The sequence below is a fragment of the Saccostrea cucullata genome, unplaced genomic scaffold, assembly GCF_032062105.1.
Source record: "Saccostrea cucullata isolate Sc308-1 unplaced genomic scaffold, CSIRO_AGI_Scuc_v1 ctg532, whole genome shotgun sequence".
Lineage (NCBI taxonomy): Eukaryota > Metazoa > Mollusca > Bivalvia > Ostreida > Ostreidae > Saccostrea > Saccostrea cuccullata.
The window spans coordinates 437,720-448,971 of record NW_026936742.1 but is presented as its reverse complement, the minus strand read 5'-3'; the positions used below and the strand labels follow the sequence as shown (position 1 = coordinate 448,971).

General features: G+C 34.1%; 1 protein-coding gene across 1 annotated transcript; it reads left to right on the top strand.

Annotated features, from left to right (window-relative positions):
- The first annotated feature begins 1,225 nt into the window (after positions 1 to 1,225).
- On the top strand, positions 1,226 to 10,890 carry LOC134246428 (uncharacterized). The gene is made up of 13 exons (XM_062728788.1): positions 1,226 to 1,916; positions 2,660 to 2,772; positions 4,650 to 5,379; positions 5,588 to 5,743; positions 6,162 to 6,291; positions 6,652 to 6,882; positions 7,159 to 7,330; positions 7,754 to 7,921; positions 8,178 to 8,368; positions 8,645 to 8,773; positions 8,917 to 9,024; positions 9,945 to 10,067; positions 10,647 to 10,890. The coding sequence occupies exons 1-13, from the start codon at positions 1,252 to 1,254 to the stop codon at positions 10,809 to 10,811; spliced, it is 3,081 nt and encodes a 1,026-aa protein (XP_062584772.1). The 5' UTR covers positions 1,226 to 1,251; the 3' UTR covers positions 10,812 to 10,890.
- The last annotated feature ends 362 nt before the right edge of the window (positions 10,891 to 11,252 follow it).

Here is an 11,252-nt window from a genome sequence, read left to right as displayed (position 1 = left end):
CAAAATTTACTTGAGGTAATGCAGTTTTGACCTCACATATTTAAAGTGAAATGAAATGATGTAAAGAAACATTCATTTCACGTAATAAAGTTTTAACACAATGTAAACATATCTTCACTTCACATAATGAACATCTGACTTTAAGTTATTTATAGTGCTGACATAACGGAAAAATGTATTTACTACATGTAATGCACCATTGACATGATGCATGATGTTAAGATATTTTTAGATCACCTCATAAAAAGTTGACATAAGGTAAAGATATGTTCACATCACGTACGGTAATGAAAAATTGACATAATGAATGCATGAGTTTTATGCTACAAGGCAGTGATGGCGTTCCATATAAGGGATATATAGTATGGAGGGGTAGAGTCGTAGACCTAGATATACTTTCTTTCATCATTTACCATTGTTTACAATATATGTACACGGGAAGTGTCTATGATTTGAAATATAAATATTATCAGTGCCATATTAGCAATCATATCGACAAAGACCCGACATGCACCCCCCCCCTTTTTTTTTAATTTTAAGTTTTTAACTTTTTTATGAAAATCTGTCATAGCTAGCGCTTACTTAATATATACATAATGTGTAAACATTACAAATATATCCCATGAACTAGTCATGGGCATACATGAAGCGCATTATGCTACTAGGGAAGTTACAGTTGTTCCGTTCAACACTTCCGAGGAGTTCCGATTTGATTGTAAACATTGCTTTCGGAATTTCTCGGAAAGAATCCACGGAGAGAAACACAACATTGCACAACATGTAGAAATTGCTGTAGATACATAAATAGAATGTTGTCGATTTGCTGTTAGTGTATTCTTTATCGATAAAGGTAAGTTTTAGTTCTTAGAATATTTACATAATTAGTCAAATTAGAGGCAATATTCTAACGTTAATTAAAATTAATGTGATCGCAAGTTTTTAAGCATGATCATGATGATCAGATTCATTGTACAGCTATATGTAGTTATTTGTAACTTTACATGTAAGCTGACTGTGACAGGTTTCTGTTTTAAAAAACTTTTAATTTAGTAGGAGGGGGTGTTTGTTTCTGTGTCGATTAAAGACAAAGACACAACATGCACCAGTGTCACCCCCTTTTTTTAACAACTTATAATATCCCATGTACAAAACACATAATCATATGATACTAATTATATAATTGATATTTTACAGAACTTTCAAATTTGAAATACATATAAGAGTTGCAACTGGTCATCTCCCATTTCAACCATGGTACAGAAACGAGAACGCTGCGGACAAAGAACAGGGAATACCATCAGAAAACACTTCATGTCACTACTCACGCAGGACGGATACATAGACTACAAAGTCATAAATACTCCGCGTCATTTCGAAGCAGAAAAACTGAAGAAGTTCTTTAACAGGAAAGATGCCATTCTTCTTGATGGTTGTGAAACTTTTTTCCCCCTCCCAGAAGGTATAGACTCGGAATTCCATGATATAAATATAAATTTCATGCACCGAAAGGGTGAGCATGTGACGTACTCGTTAGACAAGCAGAAAAGATGGACCCTTTCTTCATGGGTGAAAGATAATATAGAGTCCTTGTCAGAGGAGGACTTTAGAGTTGTGGTATCCGAGCGAAAAACTTTCACAGAAAGTGGCTATGGTTCGGCATCAAAGTTCAGGACATGGAACGATTGCGTCAGATATATAGATAGTAAAACTCCACTACAGGTATCCACCCCTAACAAAGCAGCGTCGTTCTTTTGTGACCTCAGAAGAAAATGCCTCGGTGGGGGACGCGTTGAGCAAAAAACTCAATCACGACAGAGGAAAAGACATAACTTGCATTCCAGGGGAATACAGAGGAAATGTGAACTCCAGCAAAAGACAGAAAAAGTCAACAATGAGCAAGAATATAATAGATATCAGTAAGTGTCTGTAAAGTTAGTGAGTCTCATTCATTTCATGGGGGAATCAATTCCTCACTGCTTGTTAACATTGTTAACACTGCTTGGGGGAATCAATTCCTCACTGCTTGTTAACATTGTTAACACTGCTTGGGGGAATCAATTCCTCACTGCTTGTTAACATTGTTAACACTCCTTGGGGGAATCAATTCCTCACTGCTTGTTAACATTGTTAACACTGCTTGGGGGAATCAATTCCTCACTGCTTGTTAACATTGTTAACACTGCTTGGGGGAATCAATTCCTCACTGCTTGTTAACATTGTTAACACTCCTTGGGGGAATCAATTCCTCACTGCTTGTTAACATTGTTAACACTCCTTGGGGGAATCAATTCCTCACTGCTTGTTAACATTGTTAACACTCCTTGGGGGAATCAATTCCTCACTGCTTGTTAACATTGTTAACACTCCTTGGGGGAATCAATTCCTCACTGCTTGTTAACATTGTTAACACTGCTTGGGGGAATCAATTCCTCACTGCTTGTTAACATTGTTAACACTGCTTGGGGGAATCAATTCCTCACTGCTTGTTAACATTGTTAACACTCCTTGGGGGAATCAATTCCTCACTGCTTGTTAACATTGTTAACACTGCTTGGGGGAACTGCTTGTTTACATATTTTATTACAGAGTTTTAATCCTTTTGGCTATAAAAAGTATTTTGCTGTTATACACTTTCACATTATTTTCTTTGTTTTCACAGATTACTAGATGGGAGCGACAGTAAGGATATGGCAGAATTTCGATATGAAATCTGTCATCCACAAGGAATGAAGTCCAGATATAATTCTACTAAAGCTGAACTTTATGAAAGAGGTAATAATTACACAAGGAATTGAATGTAATTATATAAAAGAAACTTCTACATTCCAAAAGAATTAAATTCAGCTTGTTAAAATTTTATTAATTTAAAATCACTCTTTAAAAATTTCCTTGAGCTTTGTGTAATGTCTCTTAAATTTACATTTATTAGTTTTGTGCACTAAATGTCAGATAGTTTTACTTGAACATGTCCTTAGATTAATTTCATTGTAGGCGGTACTAGGGGATTTACGTTTGTTTAAATGAAGGGCCACACCTTCTTTAAAAAGGAAATAATTATGATTTCATAAAAAAATTAATTGAATCTTTTAAAAAGTGTTTTTCTGAAGAACCATTATGCACGAAAATATGAAACTTATGTAGAATCATTTTGAGGTAGTGTAGATTCAAATTTATTCAAATCATGACCCATGGGGGTAGGGTGGAGCCACAATAGGGGATCAAAGTTTAACATAGGAAACATTGGAAAAATTTTTAAAAATCTTTTCAAGGACAGCAAAATTGTGATTGGTCATATTTTTAGCTCACCTGAGCCGAAGGCTCAAGTGAGCTTTTCTGATCACAATTTGTCCATCTGTCTGTAAACTTTTCACATTTTTGACATCTTCTCATGAACCACTGGGCCAGTTTTAACTAAACTTGGTATAAAGCATCCTTGGATGAAGGGAAATTTAAATTGTTAAAATGAAGGGCCAGGTTCTTTCACAAGGGGAGATAATCAAGAAAAGACAAAAGTAGGGTGGGGTCATTAAAAAATCTCCTTCTCAAGAACCACAGAGCCAGAAAAGCTGAAACTTATGTGGAAGCATCCTGGGGTCTGGGGTAGTGTAGATTCTGAATTGTTCAAATCATGACCCCCGGGGGTTGGGTGGGGCCACAATAGGGAATCAAAGTTTTACGTAGAAATATAAAAGAAGCAAACTTTAAAAATTTTCTTCTTAAGAACCACCGGGCCAGAAAAGCTGGAACTCAGGTGGAAGCATCCTTGGGTAGTGTAGATTTTAAATTGCTCAAATTATGACCCCCAGATTTTGGATGGGGCCAAAATAGGAACTTAAAATCTTACATAGAAATATATAGGAAAAAATCTTTAAAAATCTTCTTCTCAAGAACCACTGGGCCAGAAAAGCTGAAACTTGCGTCGAAGCATTCTTTGGTAATGTATATGTTAAATTGTTCAAATGATGACCCTCGAGGGTTTGGTGGGGCCACAATGGGGAATCAAAGTTTTACATAGAAATATATAGGAAAATAACTTGAAAAATCTTTTTCTCAAGAACTACTTGGTCAGAAAAGCTGAAACTTATGTGGAAGCATCCTGGGGTAGTGTAGATATATAATTGTCCAAATTATGACCTGTGGGGTACTATGAGGTCACAGTAGGTATTACAAGGGGGGATTTTGGTTAAGAATAGCATGGTCAAAGCTTCCTCAGGTGAGCAATGTGGTCCGTGGGCCTCTTCATGAGTCTTGTTATGGAAACATCCTCAGGTGGTGTAGATCCAAGTTTGTTTTCAAATCATGCTCCAGAGGGAAGGTTGGCGCCACAATAGGGGATCAAAGTTTTACATAGGAATATATGGGAGAAAATCTGTAAAAATTTCACAGGAACAAATGCATAATTGGTCATAAAAATATAAAAAGAGGTAGTGTAGATTCGAGTTTTTTTCAAATCAGGACCTCCCCCCCCCTCCCCCAGACCACTCACATATTTTTAAACTTTACTGAATTTGTTTCAGCTTTTTTCTAGTCAAAGTGCTCAGGTGAGCAATGTGTCCCTAGGCTTCTTGGTACCAATTCATTTGCAATACACTTGGTAACAGGCTAATCATGTTTAAATGTGTACAATATTTTGTTTCATTTTATTGAAGCTACAGACAAGTTACCATATTGTTACGGGAATTGGAAAAAATCATTACCTAAGGTTAAAGGAATGGTAAATGGATGTCGTTCTGTTTGGAAGAAACTGCAACTGAAGGAAAGACTTGAAGAAAATGATGATTTTATAGGATATAGCAGTACTAGTCAGAAAGGATTCACGATGGAATGCAGGACCTGTTTGGAAGAAACCAACTATTCTGATGAAGTTGTCTATACATTCAGTGCTTATGATGAGGATGCTTGTTGTGTGCCAAAGAAAAACACTATAGAGGTAGATATTTCTGATTGTTTGAAGAAAGAATGGCGAAAACAGAAAGCTGGATGCCAACAGAAGAGAAGGAGAAAAAGATTTTCAGATGAGGAGTGGGATGGGAAGGACCATATTGTGTACATGAACGAGGATAAAACAGAAGGAAGAGAGGAAAGCAGCTCAGTTTCCGAGGCTTCAAAAGATTCTCCTGACATTTTACCAGAAATCTTTTTACCTCCTAATGTGGAGTGCTTCTTCAAGAGGGCAGAAATGGAGGACTTTTTGAGAAAAATTCCAAGTTTTTACTCAACCAGTTCACATCCCACTATTTTTGTCATTCCACTGGAGACATGTTTGATGGAAGACGAAAATAAAAATGTCAGTTTTGATGGAGAGGACCCAGCACTTGTTTTGCAAGAAAAAATAAGTTCTGCTGTTTCTGCCTCAGAGGAAGGGATCGCTGAGTGCAGGTAAACATGTTACAAATTACAAGTGTAAATCAATATAAAATGAAAATATCAAGGGAAATAATGTACACACTGCTGCTTGATATTCAAAGCATTAATGAAATCAAAGAGTTAATTTTATTTTTTACTGTTATATGTAAAAGATGTGAAAGCTAAAATGTCTTATATAGTGCAAATGCATGCACAATCATGTATTATCTGTTTCATTCAGGTTAAGAATTGTTGGAAGTGAAGAAATATATTCCATAGAGAAGATAAATAGAGATCTTGTTGACTTCGTGACTTCAAAAGAGGAGTTACTTATTCTTTCACTCGGAGAAATATTCCAGTATGCCAAGGGCAGCATTCAGCCAAAGGACTCTCAGATGTAGGTTTATAACAGCGTATTTTATTATCAAGTGTTTTAATTTGAATGCGAAGTTGTATTGACTAATAGTCAAAAGTAATTATTTGTAGTTGTTTTATTATATAAATAAGCTGAGAGTTTGGAAAAGTATTGCACCATGAGTTATGGCTCTTTCGTTGGGTTTGTATATTAAAAAAAGTTCATACTTTAAAATGAGTGGCTTGGCAAGTTTCTGACATCTTTTCCAGATTTATGTCTCATATAATGTATCATGGCAGGCATGTTAAATCCATTTGACATTTGCTGTAATTTAAAAAAAAACCTAGTAAATATTTTAAAAATTTTTTAAAGAGTAAAGGGCAGCACAGCCAAGTCTGACAGCTAGTGTTGCAAAAGATTTAGTGCTCAGATATGAATTAATGAGAAATCTTATTTTTAGGTCACTTCAAAATTTGGGTCAGCCTGAAGCCTGTGCACTGGATTCTGTGTTTGACTGGTTGCCCAGGGTGACGTACAGTGTGAGCACCATTAAACAAGCCTTGTTACAGAACTGTCATCTACATGCAGAGGTAATCTGACATTTTACATTTAGTAATTAATTAATTAAGAAGACTGATGCATTAAAAAATTTTTGCACTAGATATTTTAAGATTTTACTTTTTCTGAAAATGGGGAGCCCATTGTAAGCTGAATTGTTATTACAAAGTCAGGTGAAAAAAAATCATCTGTTGAATAAATACTTTGCTATATTAAGTTGCACTAGTACAAGTGTCTTTCTATACTTTTCTTTTTTTCAACAATTCATCATAACTATTATTTAGTGAATATCATTAAAACTCTGAGAATACATAAATTATGCCTTCAATGTAAATATGTTTTATTGGCAAAAACCTTTCAAATATTGAAGCATACTTTTTTTTATCAAACAGGTAAAAAAGACTTGGCCACCACCCCCTGTCTCTCTCACTGGAATTGCTAACAATGACTTAGAGTGTGGTGTGTGTTTTGTGTCACTTAGTGATACAGATGTGGACTCAGGTGGATCAGACCTCACAGAAGGTGTTCTCATTCAACCGTGTCAACACTACTTCTGCAGAACCTGTCTTGTCCAGTATGTCTTGGAGAAAATCAGAACTGGCGCTCGGAGTCTTTCGTGTCTGGTAAGTTGTATGTCTAGCCCAGCTGTTGTTATTCTGAAATCTTGTGATTACTGTTAAAACATTTAGCCCCTTTCAGTAAAAATATTGTATAATGGTAATATCTGGAACATTATCTTATCCAGAAAATTTCTATATGGAACCAGTAAAACTCAGATAAAACTTATTTTTACCTCCTACATATATATTCTTGTTTTTAGTTTCATGTTACAATATGAAGTAAGGAGAATTTGAAAATCAAAACAAACTGGTGTATAAACAATCCATACATTATTTTAGGAGTACAAATGTGAGTCAACGATGGATCCTTTGTTGATTATGTCTGTGGTGCCTTCCCATGTATTTGGTCAGTGGTCAAGTCGAAAACAGGAGCAGGCAGTGATGTCTACTGGACTGTGGAAGTGGTGTCCCAACAAAACATGCAATCTCATTGTATCACTTAGTGAGAAAGGTAGGGCACTGACATGACTGCTCATCCTTACGGATTACATACAGCTTAAGACTGGCTTATAATGAAGTTCAAAGATGAGTGATTTTGCTTCCTTATATATGTTATTCATTATATCTGTATAGTTAACAATATATATTCTAAGGCCATTACGAAGAGAAATCACTGTAGCATCCATTCCTTATATGCTTGTTTGCTATAAACATGATTTACTGTATATTGTTTAGGGTTCAACTATAATTATGTTCCATGTCATATTACATTTGTTAATTGTGACTTTCATCTTTTAAAATTTAGTTAATCTTTAAGAGGTATATCTTTCACATACATGTAATTCTAGCAAATTCTTTCAAGAGTAATACATGTAGACATTTTGTGAATAGATTCTCAAAGCTTTTGTGTTAAATTTTCTGCAATTCATTCTAGATCAAAGAGTTAAGGAAAGGGGGATATTTGTAAAGGACCATATGAAGATGAGGGGTGTGACATGTTTGTGCCATACAGAGTTCTGCATGGAATGTGAGGAACCACCTCATTGGCCAGCATCATGCAAGCAGATTGGGGAATATGTCAAAGCTCTTAATATTCAGAAAGGTATGGGGAATATCTCAAAAATAAAATCTAAAAATTTAGCTATAGGTATTTTTTCAAATATTTAGATTTTTAAAGTAAAATAAAAGGTATCGTACACCTGTTGAGCAATACCTGCTTTTGAAACTAACTGTCATCTCTAAGATATGTTGACATGGTACACATTAGCAAAAATTCAGTTACAATTTAACTTGCAAGAGAATATGTCTTCAAATCTATCAAGGAATGAATACTGTTATTTAGACAAAACGTGTTACAGATCTGCTAAATGAGGATGACTATGTAAGGACCTTCAGAGTAAATGTGAAGCCATGTCCTCGCTGTAGAGAGAAAGTGGACAAAAACGGGGGATGTAATGCAATGACCTGTAGATGTGGCCATCACTTCTGCTGGCTTTGTCTTAGAGACAACCCCTATGGTGTTCACAATTGTAAAGAAGTACCTTTACAGGTCAGTCTTATTTAGATAATCTGCAAATGTTTTTATTAGTCATTAATAGTACAATAAAAAAAATACTATGTATTGAGCCATTTTCACATTTTGTAAATTTTACCTTTTCAAACTTGTGAAAGGATTTCACCCAAATTTTTTTTTTGCCCAGATAAAAACCTGCCTAATTTACATTCCAGTAGAATTATCAAGAAATCCGCTAACTTCCAAAGAGTTATCACAGAGAAAAAAATTAGAAATGGAAATATTAAGAATTTGTTTTGTTTTGGTTTTCAGGAAGTAGAACTAGTCAACAGTAAAGTTGTGAAGTTTCAAACAAAGTATCTTACAAAGGCATTTTTATATCGAGTCCAGTCAAGTAAATTAATACGTTGGAGGAATACTTTACTTCGAAAGGCCAAAAAGGTAAAAAGCGAAGAGAAATTATACAAACAAAAAATTAAATGATACAATTATTACATATATAGAAAAGGATTTTATAATGAAGAAAGGATTAGTTTTTGCTACTGAGAAAGTATAATTATACCACCTTTTGTGGTACATTTTAGGACAAATTAGCTCCCAGGAGCAAATGCAGCCATATTAGATGTGACCAACTGCAGAACCAGATGTGCCTACGATCTTTACAGCTACAGTACCTGAATATTCTTGTTGAGGTAACCTTGCTCTGCTAAGATGGGAAATGTAAATGGTTTTAAAAACTCCTGTTGTTTAAGGTTTAGTAGAGTACTGTGGTTTCATCAATATTCGTTGAGCACCAATTTTCGGGGAATTTGTTGTTGAGCAGATCCATGAAATTAAATGTTCATTGAATTGAGAAATGTGTTATTCATTTGTATAGACAATGCTTTCGTCCACTAAATTAAGTATCATCGAAAATGTCTGTATTACAAAATCCACAAAAATTGATGGCAACGAAATTTGATGAAAGCACAGTATTAGTTGGTAAAGTATCAGGTCCATTTAATTTAAACAATATTTTATAATGAATAAACATAATAGGATCGGACAACAGGCACTGCCTATGTAAGTCCTCTCCATAATACAAAGATCAAAGTCATACATGTACAAGTAAAATATTAGCTACATAACATGAAAAATATAAATATATACATGCATTTCTTCAATAGAAATGTAAATAAAAAAGGCAAATTAAAAACCGTATTAAGGCAACATATTTTTTTGTTTTTTAAAATGAAGACAAGTTTTTCCCAGTTTTGTGTTATTTTGACATATTATTCTTTATATTGCAAATAAATCAAGAATGAAATATTCGCAACCAGACCAAATTGTGTATTTACCAAAAAATAAAGTTCTTCCACAGAAAAAGTGATTTACTATAATACACAGTCATGTAGGTTTAAAATAACAGTGCCATTGGTCAATATAAACAAAAGCAGCAATATGATACTTTATTTTTTGTTGCTGTTTATTGTTGTGTTTTTGCCATTTTAAAAATTATGAAATTCATGGGTTTAGTCTTTCTCATTTTTAAAACTTGCTTATTATCAAGGACATTTGATCATGTCACACTTTCACATCTAGTTTCTGATTTAATTATTTTTTTATTTAATAGACTGTGAAATTATCGGAGAACATACTTGTATCAATGGGTAGCTTATCAAGGAAGTCTGGAATTGGGAAGCAGTTACTGTCCTTGGTTGATATGGTAGACTTTATCATCTCAAGAATGTCTGAGGTAATGACTAGAAAAATCTTATTTCTATTTAACCAATTTTCTAGATATCTATATTGCATTGACAAAACAAGCAAAATAAACCTCAAACTAAATGTGTAATTTACCATTTAATTTAAAAAATGAAACATATGGAGATAACGAACAGTATTCAAGATCAAAAGTCAATAAAACAATGCAGAAAAGAAGAATAGCGAACACAGACCTCCAAAACATTGGAGTTTGAATCGGGTGCCATGGCGGAGTGAGCACACCCTGCCGACTGATCATACCCGCTGTGTGCTCCTTGTCATGATTGGGAAATAACAGGAAAATCCATTGTGAATTCACTGTTTAAAAACAGTTAAAGCCTCAATTACTTTTTGTGCTTGTGTTTCTAATCCAATCATTCAAACTACAGAATCATCTGTATTACTAGTACCTTGTATACTGAAATATACTCGTAAATTATGTACCCTATAAATTTACATCTGGAAGGTGAAGGGTCCTAATTCTTGAAGTTCAGAATCCAGATTTATAAGCCCCCACTGTACAAGTTGGATGTATTAAGCATTTAGCTATCATGCCTTTCCTTTATTTCAGTTATTACGTAATCCTATTGATGTCAAGGCGTATAGCAGAATTGAAAAGCTCAACAGTATTCTTTCTAAAAATATCAAGCAAATGGTTCTTTTGTCTTCGTATGTGCAACAGAAACGGACACTTGATATGAGGATAAATATCAGATATTCAGTTGGATATGATTAAGCTGTGAATTTATGTTATTTTGATCTCATTTTTTTCATGTGGATCATGCATTTTATATTTCTGTTAGTATTTCATGAGAACGAGACTTTGTTATATTTCTTTGTTATGTTTAAGAGATTCAATCTTTTTAATGTTATAATCTTTTAATTTTATATTTTTATTTAAACTTCTTTGAAGGAAACATTTTATATTTAAGTTGAAATTTAGACTTTGTTTGCTTTTTTTTTTTTTACCTCGTCTGAACATATTACACTTTTTACATTTAGTTCTGCTGGCTTATACATGTATTTCAGCCAAATTTGGAAGAAAGTATCCTTCTATAATTTTAGCTGAGGAGGGATACTGTAAATCATTTTTGAATCAGCCAATACTTTGTTTCCTTTTATTGCATTCTCACAAGCACACTGTTATTTGTACTGATAAGGATTTATTGGTTCCATT